Source organism: Gymnoscopelus braueri, assembly GCF_963280865.1.
Source record: "Gymnoscopelus braueri genome assembly, chromosome: 7".
In the NCBI taxonomy this organism is placed as follows: domain Eukaryota; kingdom Metazoa; phylum Chordata; class Actinopteri; order Myctophiformes; family Myctophidae; genus Gymnoscopelus; species Gymnoscopelus braueri.
The window spans coordinates 55,888,837-55,906,766 of NC_137608.1; the positions used below are offsets into that span (position 1 = coordinate 55,888,837).

Here is a 17,930-nt window from a genome sequence, read left to right on the forward strand (position 1 = left end):
ATTATTGATGTTCCCTCCAGAAAGTCATTTTTTGTGGTTCCCCCTTAAATTAAGATCTGCTCCCCTGCTCATGATTACATATTGTAAATGATTACATTACAGTCATTTAGCAGACACTTTTCGTGTCATTGTAAAGAGACTTACAATAAGTGCATCAACATAGGTAGGCAAGAAAACTACTAATCACCAAAAGTCTGAAGTGCATTCTCTTCTAAAACAAGCAACTAAGAGTATACCTAGAGCTGAGTTAAAAGTGCAATATATCAGCTAACTACTTTATTAAACAGATGAGACAAATAGAAAAATTAAATGAGCAAGAGCTAAAACAAATAAGTGATGATTACATATAAATCATTACTTAACATATATTATTGCATGTCATCAGTGTTTCCCATTAATTTCTTAGACTATGGCAGCCCACCATTGTCTAATTTGGGTGGACCCATCACCTCAGACCACCCTAGAGGGTCCAGGTCCACCCATCACCCCAGACCCCTAGAGGGTCTAGGACCACCCATCACCCCAGACCATCCTAGAGGGTCTAGGTCCACCCATCACCCCAGACCATCCTAGAGAGTCTAGGTCCACCCATCACCTCAGACCACCCTAGAGGGTCCAGGTCCACCCATCACAGGAATCGCTGTGATCATAACACATTAATTATCACACATTATAAATGATTACATAATAAATTACTTATGGTCAATTATAAAATAATAAAACCTTTTTCACAAACATGGCTGAATGACTTCCATTCAGATGGATATTAATATTAATGTTATGAAGAACTCTGATTGTGTGTGTGATCATTTATTTAATGTTTCAATATAGTTTAGAACTGAAATATTATGTTTGTTTTTTTCTGACGACAGAAACTATACAAAGTCATGTGATGAACCGCCCACACTAATTGGGACTCCCTCTTCCTTTGGTGTGTCGCCCAGGTGGCGCCTAAACCCTGACCTTTAACCTCACAAACAAAATGTCTATAAACTTAACCCTAATCTTAACCTCACCTCAAAACCACGTCGACCTGGGCGAAACACTGGGAAACAAACTCCACACTAATTATTGTTAGCCTTGGCTAGCCAATTACCATTTCTAATTGTTTAAAAGAGACATCTGTGAAAAAGGTTGATGATGTCATCATTATGCTGCTGTTATGATTATTTAAAAGGTTGATGATGTCATCATTGTGCTGCTGTATTTAAAAGTATTTAAAAGCTGAATGGACACACATGTATTGCCTCCTCTCTCCACCAGGGGGCAGCGACGACTCTCTGTTTCTCTGAAAAACACACCCAGGTGTTCTGTGAAAAGACAATAAACCAATAAGAATCAGAATGTATTAACTGTGTGAACATGTTAACACTTTAGAATAACCCTCCCTTATAATAGTGAATTAATCATTCCCAAATTATTAGTTAATGTGTTATTCATGACTTGTTAAATGTTTGTTAGTGGTTAATGATTTAATGATTTAAAATGATGCTATAAATAGTTAATAGATCATGAACAAGTTATTAGTAAACTAGTTAAAAACCTAACCTCCCAGCAGCCTCCCTGCAACTACAGTAACCATCAAAGTAGAAACAACTCAGTCCATTCAAACAACATTTGACCAATACTTTGTCAATAGTGTATCTTAGTAGGAAGGGCAGCTCAGTTGGTAGAACACTCTCCTTTGGACCACAAGGTTCTGTCTTTGATCCTGATAGTGATGGAATGATCAGTGTTTTCAATGAACTGAATCATTGGGTTCAGTTCACTGAAATGTTGTGTTCAATGTACTGAATCATTGGGTTCAGTTCACTGAAATGTTGTGTTCAATGAACTGAATCATTGGGTTCAGTTCACTGAAATGTTTATTTCAAATGATTGGTTCAGAGTTTGGCTGCATTGTGTCGTCTCTTCACTGAACTGAATCACAGGCACTTCATTTCCTGACTGAATCACCCGTCCTCTCAGGCTATGGGATCTAAACTCCTGCATCTGAATGTCCTCTCAGGCTATGGGATCTAAACTCCTGTGTCATGTAAAACATTTTTATATTTGATTGATGATGATTTGTCCAAACTACCCCCCCCACCTATCTGGCCACATTGTCATCAGTGTTGTCTGATACAACAAATCATTTGATTTGAATTACATTTGATTATTAGATTCATTGTTAAAATAAATGAAGCAGAAGACACATGATAATGTGAATTAACGCGACCGGGATGGTTTACCAGGCTAGTTGTTTCACTTCTTACACAAGCATGTTGTTTTGTGTATGTTTTATAGTTCTATACACTTTTATACTGTAATGCCCCACTCCCTTATATGGAGTTATGGGAGTGTGCTCTGCTCATGCTGTTCCTTCTAGGTGAACAGGGTGGGGCAGTCTATCTACTAATGGCTCATTGGAGAGCACCTGGGCCCGGTGCCTCCAGGAGTGTATAAAAGCCAGCCCATGATCGGTGTTGATTGAGATCCAGAGGAAAGAGGACTGTGTCCTCTTCAGCTGCTCCCCATGCTTTTGTTCTGTTCTATTTGATTATTCTTTCCATCCACACACCCTTCCACTCATCCACACTTAACACCACTGATTCACTGACTCCACACCTCATTGGATCCTTTACTGTTATGATGTCTCTTTATGTTCAGTTATCTATAAGTTGCTTTCGTTAGTTTAGTAGTTAATAAATATCTTTCTTACACTTTCCATTGGTCTTCCTCCCCTATTATTTGTCGTGGCAAGAGCCAGCCATGACAATACATAAAACAAAAAAACAAAGTTTAGTAAAAAGAAAGTGGAAGTGAACCTGGGTGTGTGGGAGAAGTCTAAAGATCGTCATTGGTTGTCGGCACCAGAATACGACCTGATAGAAGAAGAAGAGAGACAGTTAAAACACACACACAAATAAATCGGTCGTCTAAACTGGTCTAAACCGGTTAAGGTTCTAAACCAATATAAACCAGTTTAGGTTGTGGCTTTACTTGTTTGTTTGTTTGTTTGTTTGTTTGTTTGCATTTCTGTGAGGGTTCCACATGTCATGTGATCCTCTGTTGATCTGACCTCATTTATTCCACTGTTATTATAACAATTAATGAAACATGTTAATGAAACATGTTAATGAAACATGTTAATAAAACATGTTAATTAAACATGCTAATGAAACATGTTAATGAAACATGTTAATGAAACATGTTAATGAAACATGTTAATTAAACATGTTAATTAAACATGCTAATTAAACATGTTAATTAAACATGCTTATCACCTTGTTTCTTCCACTGGAAGTAGATGAATCCAGACAGGAACAAGACCAGACCCAGAACCAGACCTGATGCTCCCATGGCCACCTTGTTCTTCACTGACTCTGGCATGGAGTCATCTGATAATACAAATATTATATTAATGATATGATATATTATTACAGTAGATTAAAACACCTTGTTCTTCACTGACTCTGACATGGAGTCATCTGACAATACAAATATTATATTAATGATATGATATATTATTACAGTAGATTAAAACACCTTGTTCTTCACTGACTCTGACATGGAGTCATCTGTCATTTTGGATTTGAGCTATAACCATTATTTTATACTTTGACTATTAAAAAATAGCAGATCTGCTATTTTTGAAAAATCGTGAACATTTTTGCAAATTTTTGAAATGATATACTGTATATATATGTTTAAAAAACATTTTTTAACTCAAATCTTTGCTTCTGGGGGGGATTTGATGGGGATCAGCAGTCATTTTGGGGGTCCTTGACAAGAAAAAGTTTGAGCACCACTGATATTATAGCAACAATAGTTTTTCAGAAGAGTTAAGACTTGTTGAGACATTTGACTGTAACAAATGTTACAAATGTTTAAAATATATATATATATATTCAAAGATTTGCACAAATGTTCAAGAAAATTTGCAGATCTACAAGCTCGTAGTGCGGCAATCTGTGCCACGCTGTGAGCTTGTAGATGCCCAACCCAACCTTTGATGTGACTCTAGTCACAGAGACTTACCCCCCCCCCCCCAACCAAGTAGTACCAAGCAGGGAGGCATTGGGTCCCACTTTGATAGTCTTTGGTACGACCCAACCAAGTAGTACCAAGCAGGGAGGCATTGGGTCCCATTTTGATAGTCTTTGGTACGACCCAACCAAGTAGTACCAAGCAGGGAGGCATTGGGTCCCATTTTGATAGTCTTTGGTACGACCCAACCAAGTAGTACCAAGCAGGGAGGCATTGGGTCCCACTTTGATAGTCTTTGGTACGACCCAACCAAGTAGTACCAAGCAGGGAGGCATTGGGTCCCACTTTGATAGTCTTTGGTACGACCCAACCGGGGATCGAACCCAGACCTCCCCATCTTAGGACAGACACCCTACACCGTCGGGTGTCTAAGGAGTTATGACAGACAAGCACTTATGGACATCAGCACAGCGATTACACGCAGAATTCCGGACTTTTTTGCCGAAAACCTACCACTCGGCTGGGGGGGGGCTTCCCTTTGTTCCGGCTGGAACGAACCCGAGGCGGCGAAGAAGACGGCCAGGTCGACGAGGGAAAAAAGCGGGTCTCCTCGTAAGAACAACAAAACGTGGATATAAACCTGCACTGCCTTCAATCCTGCTAGCGAACGTTAGATCTCTGTGTGAATCAAGAACAGTGACCACTATGGACGACTTACTGGCGCGCGTTAAATACAACACCGAGACGAGGAGCACGTCCATTGTTGTGCTAACAGAGACGTGGCTAACGGAGTTAGCATCTGATTCTTCCATCACTCCCCCTGGTTTCACCGTGTATAGGAAAGACAGAGACACTGTACTAAGCGGTAAGCAACGTGGGGGGGGAGTTTGTGCCTTGATCAACAACAACTGGTGCAAAGATGTTAAAATCCTAGATAGTCACTGCTCACCAGACCTTGAACTTTTAATCATAGCCTGCCGTCCTTTCTACCTACCACGCGACTTCAGCATTGTGATTGTAGCCGTTGTTTACATTCATCCTGGAGCTAATAAGGACACAGCTATGAGGGAATTACACCAGGCGATCAGTGCACAAGAAAATCGCCACCCGGACTGCGCAGTCATCTGCCTAGGCGACTTCAACCGGACAGACTTAAAAAAGGTCTTTCCCAAATTCCACCAGCATGTCGCCTGCAGCACCCGTGGTGACAATATTATTGACCACTGCTACACGCCCTTCAAGGATGGATACAAAGCTCTCCGCCGCCCACCGCTAGGAAGCTCTGACCACTACGCCATCCAGCTGCTACCTGCCTACAAACAGAGGCTAAAAAGGGAGCCAGTCATTGAGAAGGAAATCCGAATCTGGTCTGAGGACACAGACGCTATGCTACAATCCTGCTTCTACCAGACTGACTGGGGGATGTTTAAGAACGCCGCTGGGAATAACATCAACGAACTCTCAGACTCAGTCACTGGCTTTATCAGTAAGTGCATAGATGACATAGTCCCAAAAAAGACAGTTCGGATCTATCCCAATCAGAAACCATGGATGGACAGCGGAGTACGTGCACATCTGCATGAACGGGATGCTGGTTTCAAATCTGGCGACGTGGAAACGCGCAACACGACGCGCGCGGCCCTAAACAGCGCCATCAGGAAGGCGAAAAAGGCCTACAAAAAAAAAGATGCAAGACAAACTCAGCAATGGCGACATCAGGAGCACATGGCAGGCGGTACACACCTTGACAGACTGCAAAACAAGAACCAGAAGCGAGGTGAACCCGCCTGCCTCCCTCCCCAACGAACTGAACACTTTCTACGGCCGGTTTGAGATCAGCCCCAACCGCGGCAGCCAAGCGGGGCCATCAGCAGCACCAGCAGAGGAGAACCCTCTAACCATCTCGGAGAGAGAAGTGCGTACAGCCTTCGCACGGGTCAACATCCACAAGGCAGCCGGACCTGATGGGATTCCAGGCCGGGTCCTTAAGGCATGTGCAGACCAGCTGGCGGGTGTCTTCGCTGACATCTTTAACCTCTCCCTCTCCCAGGCTGTGGTCCCTGCAGGGTTCAAAATGTCAACCATTGTGCCCATTCCCAAAAAGGCCAAAGTGACATGCCTGAACGACTGGAGACCTGTCGCTCTCACCCCGATCGTCAGCAAGTGCTTCGAGAAACTGGTGAGGGAATACATCAGCTCCACGCTACCTGCCTCGCTGGATCCGTGGCAGTATGCATACCGCAAAAACAGATCCACCGACGACGCTATTGCCATGGCTCTCCACACCGTCCTCTCGCACATGGACAACAAGCTGCTGAAGGACAAATATGTACGTATGCTGTTCAGAGACCTAGGGCTACACCCAAGCATGTGCGACTGGATACAGGACTTCTTGTCCAACCGACATCAGGTGGTGAGAATGGGCAGCATCACATCCGACCCCCTGACCCTCAACACCGGAGCACCCCAGGGATGCGTGCTGAGCCCTCTCCTCTACTCCCTGTACGAGTAGTGCGATCGGCAGAGCGGACAATGGGAATCGAGCTCCCAGCGCTCCAGGAACTGTACAAAAAGCGGTGCGTGGTCAAAGCCAAGCGCATCATCAAGGACAAGCACCACCCAAGTCACAGACTGTTCAAACCCCTACAACGACCGCGACCGGGCAAGGGGCTCTACCGCAGTATCAAGAGTTCCACCACCAGGTGCTGGTGCAGTTTTAATCCGGCTGCTGTCAGGATGCTGAATGAGGCATAAGCCTTGTTCAGCAGCCTGACAGCAGGCGGTGCAAAACTTTTCTGGCTCTTCCTGAACACACCTGTGGATTATACCAGGGACAATGACTTGGACTTAGCTCCCCCTCGGACACACCTGTGGACTACACCAGGTACAAATGACTTTTTTGCTGCACTCCCTCATGGAGCTACTTGCGGATTATACAAGGGTCAGTCCACCCTAGGTGGACACGCACTGACCCTTTGCACCTTAATCCCATGTATAACGCACTGACTTTTTTGTCTTTTTTATTGTGCTCTTTTTTCTCTAAGCACCGTAACGTCCATATGTATATCATGCACAGTATAAGTATAACATGCACAGTATACATACATTGCTGCTATGCTCAGGCACCTTAGTTTTTTATTATCTCAGGTACTTTGTAAATATGTAGATAACTTGTCTGGCCTTCTGTTGCTCTCTTGTTTTGATCTCCTTCCCACTTGCCCCCCACCCCTCTTCTTCTCCCCCCCCCCCCTCTTCTTTCTATGGAAATTAACGTTGCAATGGGAACGATGTACAAAAACGAATTTCACCCACTTTTTTACCTTGTAAACCTGTGATGTGACAATAAAACTGATTCTGATTCTTCTGATTCAGACACTCTAACCACTAGACCATTACCATTGATATTAATGCAGCATTTATAAACTGCTAAAAGAAAGTTCGGAAACTTCACTTCGGTCAATTATATCTCCACTTTAATAATACCAATTGGTATTGTGTTTTATATCATTTTTATCGTTGATTAGTCACCTTTACAACGAGGAACAGCGTGTAAGGATTGGGCATTCTGTTTGTTCTGTGAGACTGGTGAAGTCAACAAGGAAGACAACAACCCAAGACCCCTTGCTTAACTGAGGAACCATAGATTTACAGGCCAGATTTGCACAACGGAACCAAAGACAGATGTCAAAGTTGCAGGGCCCATGCTCAGGTGCCAGTCACACCTGTGACTGGCACACACCTGCCTGCAAATGGTACCAGGGCTGGCATCAAATAATGCGTAATCTGCGTAATGGAACACCAGCTTCACTTGCCCTATTCCACAGGCCTTATCCTGAAGGGACAAACGTGGCATATTTCCATGGGGGCAGTGTTGCTGCTTGGAGCATACACACTCCAACTCAACAAAGTTGCAGAACCCATGTTCAGGTACCAGTCACTCACCTGTGAGGCATTCACACACCTGTGACTACTGGCACACACCTCTCAGCAGGTGTGTGCTGGCAGGTTGATCAAAACAAGAGCGATTACCAACAGAAGCATGTTGGGTGATTTTGGCACATTTTTTGGAGGCGCTACCGACACGTTTAGCTGTGTTGCTCATTCCACGAATACCCAATCCTTACAAGCTGTACCTCCTTGTAAAGGTGACTAATCAACGATAAGAATGATATAAAACACAATACCAATTGGTATTATTAAAGGGGAGATATAATTGACCGAAGTTAAGTTTCCGAACTTCTTTTGAGCAGTTTATAAGACCAGTTCCATCTCTCAGGACTGTTCTCATACTTTAATTTAATACATTTTATAAATTATATAAGTGTCTTTGTACCTGCAGCCATTAGTAAACAAAGATCATTATGGAATTTTCAAAAAAATAATTTAATCGACGTAGATCTACGTCAATGGCAGGAAATGTGTTAAAACAGAGTGTAGTGTAACACTTACATTAGAATACAGTAGATTACAGTACACTACAGTAGAATACAGTAGATTACAGTAGAATACAGTAGATTACAGTAGAATACAGTAGATTACAGTAGATTACAGTAACTGACCCCAGTCTATTTTGATAGGCGCGGTCAGGCTGGGATGTTCCACCATGCATGTGATCTTCTCTCCTGATCTGTAACACACACACACACACACACACACACACACACACACACACACACACACACACACACACACACACACACACACACACACACACACACACACACACACAGGATGGTAAGGGGCAGAAGAAACTTAGTAACGAGATACACACGTAATAGCGTATTCCTGTGTGTGTGTGTGTGTGTGTGTGTGTGTGTGTGTGTGTGTGTGTGTGTGTGTGTGTGTGTGTGTGTGTGTGTGTGTGTGTGTGTGTGTGTGTGACTTAGTATTATTAGCCTACCAATTAATGGCCCATTTTCAGCAAGTGTTTTTTTAACACATGTTTTATTTTTAAAGAATATATGTATAAGTGTCTACTAAGTGTGTATTTCTATGTATAGGTGTCTGTTAGGTACCTGGGTGTGTACTCCAGGTAGGAGTGGTACTGGTAGTACCAGTAGAGGTGTGTATTTCTATGTATAGGTGTCTGTTAGGTGTGTACCTGGGTGTGTACTCCAGGTAGGAGTGGTACTGGTAGTACCAGTAGAGGTGTGTATTTCTATGTATAGGTGTCTGTTAGGTGTGTACCTGGGTGTGTACTCGAGGTAGGAGTGGTACTGGTAGTACCAGTCTCCATCAGACAGCTCATCGGTAGAGGAGAGACCAGAGGTCAAAGGTTCTTGACCTATCCACCAGGTCACCAGGATCACTTTAGGATAGAAGTCGTAGCTGCTGCACCTCAGCATGTGAGTGTGTTCACCACGACGAGGGGGAGTCTCTGACTTCAGTCTCACTTTGGGCTCCACTCCTAAAAAAGATGATGATTATTATCATTATCATTATCATTATCATTATCATTATCATTATCATTATCATTATTATTATCATCATTATCATTATCATTATTATTATTATATATCAGTCATAGGAAAATGTCATTATCATTAATAATTGTATATCATCCAAATGAGATCCAAATGATCCAGAAAGCTGCAAAACGCTTGGTCATCAACCAGCAAAAATGTATCTCCCCCGTTCTCCTCTCCCTCCATTGGCTCCCAGTTGCTGCCCTCACAGAGTACAAAACACTGATGTTTATCTACAAAGCAACCAAAGGTATGACACCCCCATATCTTCAAGCCTGATCCAACCCTACAACCCCTCCCGCTCACTCAGATCAGCTAACACAGGGAAGCTGTCAGAACCTTCTCTAAAACACCCTGGACAACGCTCCACACGTCCTAGACTCTTCTCCCTTCTCTAAAACACCCTGAACAACGCTCCACACGTCCTAGACTCTTCTCCCTTCTCTAAAACACCCTGGACAACGCTCCACACGTCCTAGACTCTTCTCTCTTCTCTAAAACACCCTGGACAACGCTCCACACGTCCTAGACTCTTCTCCCTTCTCTAAAACACCCTGGACAACGCTCCACACGTCCTAGACTCTTCTCTCTTCTCTAAAACACCATGTACAACGCTCCACACATCCTAGACTCTTCTCTCTTCTCTAAAACACCCTGGACAACGCTCCATACGTCCTAGACTCTTCTCTCTTCTCTAAAACACCATGTACAACGCTCCACACATCCTAGACTCTTCTCCCTTCTCTAAAACACCCTGGACAACGCTCCACACGTCCTAGACTCTTCTCTCTTCCCTAAAACACCCTGGACAACGCTCCACACGTCCCTTCTCTTCATTGTAGACCTGGCATCCTATAGTTTGGATAGTTTCAATGCACAGATTCTTTATTTGTTTGATATTATACTGTTTAGACTGATGATAGGTTCTTGGTTTACCTATGATCCTAGATTACTATTTCTATGCATTTGATGTATTACTTTGTGTTTTCCTTGCTTACTGTAAATCACTCTGGATTAAGAGCGTCTGATAAATGTCTACATTGTAAATTGTAACTGTAAATGTCAGTGTTTGGCCACCAGATGGCACCAGAGAACAAATGTTTCATAGAATACTGTACAATAGTCTACAGTTTTCTACGATGTAGAATGTATTTATATAATGTAATTTAAACATATTAAATAATTCACAGTTACACAGAGCTTTACATGAACAACAATAAACCAAGCAATAGCATTTAATGAAAATAGTACAAATGAGTAGAAACAAACAAAACACATAATCCTGTAAGATACTAAATTACTAAAGTGATTAAAAACATACAAAACAAACTAGTTAAGACAATAATCAAACTATAAATCAGGGTAAATGAAGTGTATAGCGGTGTGTTTTATCCTGCATGGTTCTTTTTAAAGTTCATTTAAAAACATTAATCCTGGTGTCTCTATTTTAGGAAGGTCATTATATGTAGGTGAAAACACTCAGAAATAGATCTCATTCGGTGAAATTCGGCACTCGGTGCCGCGCTATGAGCTTGTAGATCTGCTATTCTTTGAAAAATCAGGAAAATATTTGTTACTCTTTATATACATATTTTTTTAAAGCGAACATTTGTCAAACGTTTTGTTTCAGGGACCCCCAGAGTTACAAATGTTCACGTTATAAAATATATATTCAAAGATTTGCACACATTGTCAAGATTTAAAAAAAATAGCAGATCCACAAGCTCATCGCGCGGCACTCGGTGCCGCGCGATGAGCTTGTAGAGCTGCTATTTTTTAATAGCTAAATAAATCTAAAATGACAGAGATGCGTCCCCGGATTGAATGGGTTAAGGGGTCCAGGCCTGGACCGTCACTCTACGGCCCAGACCAAGGGATGTTTTATAATCATTATCAGATCAATATTAACACCATTAATCATCTCTGAATAGAATGATTTATTATGATGTCATGTTATAGTTTATGAGGTGATGAGTGTTGAGTGCTGCTCTGAGATCAGCTCACCTCTCTTGTTCAGAACATTGGAGTAGTAGATCTCAATGTTGGGTTTGCAGGATGCCTCTCGTTGTGCTCTCATCACAGCCAGTTGGAAAGGATCTTTATTGAAGCGCTCTGCGTTCTTCACACCAAACTCAGTGTATCCAACCCACTGATCTACTCTACTGTCCCACCTGATGAACTCATCACCATCGAAATTCAATGAGTTTATGTACTGTATGTCCTTCAGCTCACTGGAGTTAAACACACAGCGGGCAGCCGTATAGAACACATATCCATCTGGAAATAGACAATTAAAAATGTCATTAATGTTCAGTTTTATTATCATCTGTATAATATCAACACTAGGCGAACTGCCCCCTATCGGCCAAATATGTCATTACATAAAGTCTAAAATAGGTTTGTGTGTGTGTGTGTGTGTGTGTGTGTGTGTGTGTGTGTGTGTGTGTGTGTGTGTGTGTGTGTGTGTGTGTGTGTGTGTGTGTGTGTGTGTGTGTGTGAGCCACAGCCACAGAGTAATAGGAGGCAGGCGGGGCTACTAAGCAATTAAGTAAAAGTATCAATTCTGCAATATAGTAATACTCTGTTACAAGTAAAAGTCCAGAATTCAAAATGTACTTGAGTAAAAGTACAAAAGTATTGGTATGAAAATATAATTTAAGTACCAAAAGTAAAAGTACTCATTATTGTGCAAAATGTCCCTTTCAAGTTTTCAAATGTATGAAAATCCTTATAGCAGATCCAATAGCAGACTACTAGCTCACAATGCGTCGCATCACAACACATTGTGAGCTTGTAGATCTGCTATTTTCAAATGGCCAAAATGTATATAGGGCTGAAGTGGTTAATGTATGTTTTGTAATAATAATCAAAATCTACAAAGTAACTAGTAACTAAAGTTTTAAAGTAAATGTAGTGGAGTAAAAGTACAATATTTGGATCAGAGATGTAGTGGAGTAGAAGTAAAAGTACTGAAAACTGGGAAGACTCAAGTAAAGTACAAATACCTCAAAATTGTACTTAAATACAGTACTTAAGTAAATCTACTCAGTTACTTTCCACCACTGCTAGCAGCCCACACACTGACTGCAAATCACTGTGAGAGACGAGGGAGTGTCTTCAGGTGAATGGGACAAGTGATTAAGAACCATTGGAAGCTAATTAAATAACAATAGAATAGTTAATGAGTGGGGCGGGGCCACTCAACCCCGCTCCTCCCCAAAGCTACATTTACAGCAGGAAGCCACATGGGAGGAGCTTCACACAACTGATTCAGTTGTGTGTGTTCATGTATGAAAAACATACTATATAGCCTACGTTAGTGTGTGTGTTCATGTATGTAAAACATACTATATAGCCTACGTTAGTGTGTGTGTTCATGTATGTAAAACATACTATTTAGCCTACGTTAGTGTGTGTGTGTGTGTTCATGTATGAAAAACATACTATATAGCCTACGTTAGTGTGTGTGTCTCATGTATGAAAAACATACTATATAGCCTACGTTAGTGTGTGTGTTCATGTATGAAAAACATACTATATAGCCTACGTTAGTGTGTGTGTTCATGTATGTAAAACATACTATATAGCCTACGTTAGTGTGTGTGTTCATGTATGTAAAACATACTATATAGCCTACGTTAGTGTGTGTGTTCATGTATGTAAAACATACTATATAGCCTACGTTAGTGTGTGTGTTCATATATGTAAAACATACTATATAGCCTACGTTAGTGTGTGTGTTCATGTATGTAAAACATACTATATAGCCTACGTTAGTGTGTGTGTTCATGTATGTAAAACATACTATATAGCCTACGTTAGTGTGTGTGTCTCATGTATGTAAAACATACTATATAGCCTACGTTAGTGTGTTTGTTCATGTATGTAAAACATACTATATAGCCTACGTTAGTGTGTGTGTTCATGTATGAAAAACATACTATATAGCCTACGTTAGTGTGCGTGTTCATGTATGTAAAACATACTATATAGCCTACGTTAGTGTGTGTGTTCATGTATGAAAAACATACTATATAGCCTACGTTAGTGTGTGTGTTCATGTATGTAAAACATACTATATAGCCTACGTTAGTGTGTGTGTTCATGTATGTAAAACATACTATATAGCCTACGTTAGTGTGTGTTCATGTATGTAAAACATACTATATAGCCTACATTAGTGTGTGTCTCATTTATTCCCCGTCTAGCGTACATGTGAAACTCAGAGGTCACTCATTATCACATGAAAAAGACTACACATTCATGCCCCCTCCCCCCCCAGCCTCTCCTCCTGCATCTACATAGTTGTATCATCTACATAGTTGTATCATCTACATAGTTGTATCATCTACATAGTTGTATCATCTACATAGTTGTATCATCTACATAGTTGTATCATCTACATAGTTGTATCATCTACATAGTTGTATCATCTACACCTCACCTACAGCTCAGGCTGTACAGAGCAGATACTAATGCATAGATTTGTAAATTAAACATTAAAGCACCTTGAGCACATATTCATGTTTACTAAAAATACATATTATTTAGAAAATATGTCACCATAAAAAACATAAATGCTTAATATACATGTTTAACCCATTTAGCACAGCACTCGGTGCCGCGCTATGAGCTTGTAGATCTGCTATTTTCTTTAAATCATGAAATTTTGCGCAAATCTTTGAATAAAATATATACTTTTAAAGCAAACATTTGTAACTCAAATATTTGCTTCTGGGGATTCTACAAATGTCTTCTAAATCCTAACAGTTTTAAAATAAAAAAAATATGTTGCTATAATATCAGTGGTTCTCAAACTTGTTTCATGATTTTTTCACCCCAAAAATAGCAGATCTAGTGCGGTGCTATGAGCTTGTAGATCTGCTATTTTTGAACACCCAAAGAAATCTAAAATGACAGATATGTGTTCCTGGATTGAATGGGTTAAACATTTTCATTCATGTTAAATATATTCAACAGTTTTAGTTAATAACTATTGTGTTCATAGTATTCATGTACCTTTCACTGGTGGTTTCTTCAAGGCAGTGAGAAAGGCGTTCAGCTGGGCTTTGCAGTAGTGCTGCAGATCCACAGCTGCTGCATAAGCTCCTGGCCAGGTGATATGATCTACAAACGGAGGCTGAGGCTCCACCATCTTCCCTTTGTTGTAGTCTGCGTAGAACAACACTTCACCATCCAGTCCATGCATGAACTCTTTATATGAGTCTTTAACTGTGTCTGAACAGCCAAGGAGTTGAATGTTCTCATGAAACACTGGAAATAAAACAAAGATGACATTAAATACAACAACAAACTTCTTCATCATCATCATCATCATCATCCTCATCATCTTCATCATCATCATCATCATCATCATCATCATCATGTTAAACAGTCATGAATCTTCCTGTCAAACATTTTATTCAACAGATTTAAATGTTTTTATAATATTATGAAACAGATTCATAATGATTTATTTCAGGATGTGAACATAACATTATATAATATAATGTAATATAATATACAGTGGTGGAAAAAAGTACTCTAATTCTTTACTTAAGTAAAAGTATCAATACTGCAATGTAGAAATGCTCTGTAAGTCCAGAATTTTAAATTTACTTGAGTAAAAGTACAAATGTATTGGTATCAAAATGTACTTAAAGTACCAAAAGTAGAAAGTACTCATTATACAGAATGTCCCATTTCACACGTTTTCAAATGTATAAAAATCGTTTGAAAGTAGCAGATCTACAAGCTCACAGTGCATCGCATCGCATCGCATCTTGTAGATCTGATATTTTCTAATGGTCTAAATGTATATAGGGCTGAAGTGTATGTTTTGTAATCAAAATCTACAAAGTAACTAATAGCCTAACTAAAGTTTTCAAATAATTGTAGTGGAGTAAAAGTATAATATTTGCCTCTGAAATGTAGTAGTAGAAATGAAAATACTGAAAATTGGACGTACTCCAGTCAAGTAAAAATACCTCAAAATTGTACTTAAATACAGTACTTGAGTAAATTGTTGAACATATGGAAACGTATTAGAACGTAATTTATGTTGAACAGCTCACTTTAGGATATAGGCTTTACATTATTTTATCACTTGATTTGCCTAAAGAAAGAATATGATATTGACTGACAGGTTGAAATGACTGCTGAGGTGCACTGGAAGGCTTGCAGCAGGCAGTAAGATTTGATAGATTTAATGCAAACGTGAATCATTTGATTTTCTCATGTATTTAACCTGATGTTATTAATGATTTAATGTATAATTGCTGATAATATGCAGTATAATTGCATTTACTGAATTATGCTCAGGTATAAGACACATCTTGGGGGAAAGTAAGCGTTTTTTGTGTGTGTGGGTGGTTGCTGAAAAAGACACAAAAGGCCACATACACACACACTGACTTCTGAGGGAGGGGCTGAAATCACCATGGTGACAATATGTTGTTACTTCAAATAATTGTAGTGGAGTGAAAGTATAATATTTGTGTCTGAAATGTAGTGGAGTAGAAGTTAAAATACTGAAAATTGGAAGTACTCCAGTAAAGTAAAAAATACCTCAAAATTGTACTTAAGTACAGTACTTGAGTATGTACTTAGTTACTTTACACCACTGATAACATAATATAATGAAAGGTTAGAATCCGCATGTGTGTGCATGTGCATGTGCATGTGCGTGTGCGTGTGCGTGTGCGTGTGCGTGTGCGCGCGCGTGTGCGTGTGTGTGCGTGCGTGCGTGCGTTTGTGTGCTATACCGCTTACCAATGGTATAATAAATAACAGTATGAATAAACTGTATGTATATTTGATATATCAATATAACAGTACATTATTCAGTATATAATCAACAGGCATAATGTTTATTTATATTAATAACAATATAGATATATATTTCATATTTCAAAATAGAATGCATGTATAACAATATAAATATACTGTAGGTTCTAATAATATAAATATAACAATATAAATATACATGTAAAGAACCCAAATACGTTTTGCACTAAAATATTATATTCTTGGGTGAACAGACAATGCTTTAAGTTGATATCCTTTTATTTTGTGTTTTGAGCCAAATGATTTTATTTTGAAAAGAGTTTTGGATGACGTTACTACCTGCGCGACGCAGAGAGACAGTTTGACAAAACAGCAGTGTGAAGACACGCTGTTCATTGCTGCAAAAATATTGCATATTATTGTTTTTGTCTTTTGAGATGATTACTTATAGTTTAGCACCCCCCTGAAGAGGCATAAGGTTAGTAGCCATGGACTGTGCTTGCTACATACAAAACAACACGGGTTTTTTGGTTATAAAAAGACAGGACTATTGCTAAAAATGCATTGTTTGATTTGTTTACATCCTGTTCAGCATACGGTATATTGATGGACATTAAATGAAAGAAACGTTTTTCTGCAACAAAGGGATATGGTGCTAAGGATAGTGATAACTGACTAATTCAGAGTTTGGTTTGCTACTCTTTCTGTAAATTGTACCTAAGGTCAAATTGTACATTGAAAAGGAAGGTATTTGTTATGACTGTATTTCATACATTATGGTTAAAAAACGTCATCATTTCATGTCATTATAAGCACTTGAAAAAGGTTAAAAAGGGTATTTCATTATGTCATATTGAGTTAAAAACAACGTCTAAAAAAGGGATAACAAGTTCATTAGAATAAGTGATGATGTGGAAGTCATGTGCCTGAATTCATTGTAAAACTAATTACAGTAATGCTGACCTATGATCAAAGTGTTAAAAAGCACTTTCAGCACAGTTTTGAATGTGCCATTGTTTACAGTTGAAGTTTAAGTGAGCTAATGTTATGGTAGCACCTGTTGTTCTTGCACAAAAATGTGAAACTAACAGAGTGTTTTGTTTGTGTTTTTGTACTGTCTTGTCAGTTCTTACGGTGGTCTTTGGATCTTAATAAATTCATGATCATCAGTTCAAGTCTTGACTATCTTTCGGTGGGGGCCGCTACAATACATGTATTCTATATAACGAGAGTACATCTATGAATGAATATTATATATAATTAGAGTAGATGTATAACAGTATCTTTAATATAATAACATAAATATAATGTACTTACTTCCTGGGATCGCTTTGACATGAAGTACAGAGGAGAGGATGAGGAGGGTGGCTGTAATCTTCATCATCACTGATCAGAACTGAACTGAATTTAACAGATGAGAATAAACACAAGAGACTTGAGTACATGTATTTAGTTACTTTCCACCACTGCTTATGAACATCTATAATCCTGCACTTTATACACAACTCACTACAGTATACACATGTGACCCACCATGACACAGAGCCTGTTATTGTTAATTAATCTTAGTTTTTTAGTTTTGAAAGCAGGAATCATAACTACTAGAGATGCGCGGATCGCGGTTTTAGCCGCGGTTGCCGCAGTTAACCGCAGTTTGGGTGGATTTGGGTCAATCAAATATAATTATTAATTCATATTGGATAAACCGCG

General features: G+C 39.6%; 1 protein-coding gene across 1 annotated transcript; it reads right to left on the reverse strand.

The window, feature by feature from the left end:
• Window positions 1–1,198: 1,198 nt before the first annotated feature.
• On the reverse strand, window positions 1,199–17,639 carry LOC308089533 (H-2 class II histocompatibility antigen, E-S beta chain-like). Its single transcript, XM_080434322.1, has 8 exons — window positions 17,538–17,639; window positions 14,454–14,708; window positions 11,439–11,711; window positions 9,157–9,376; window positions 8,529–8,596; window positions 3,267–3,380; window positions 2,808–2,864; window positions 1,199–1,310 (listed from the first exon to the last, which is right to left on the reverse strand). Exons 1-7 carry the CDS (start codon window positions 17,602–17,604, stop codon window positions 2,827–2,829), a joined length of 1,035 nt encoding a protein of 344 aa, XP_080290448.1. The 5' UTR covers window positions 17,605–17,639; the 3' UTR covers window positions 1,199–1,310; window positions 2,808–2,826.
• Between the last annotated feature and the right edge of the window lie 291 nt (window positions 17,640–17,930).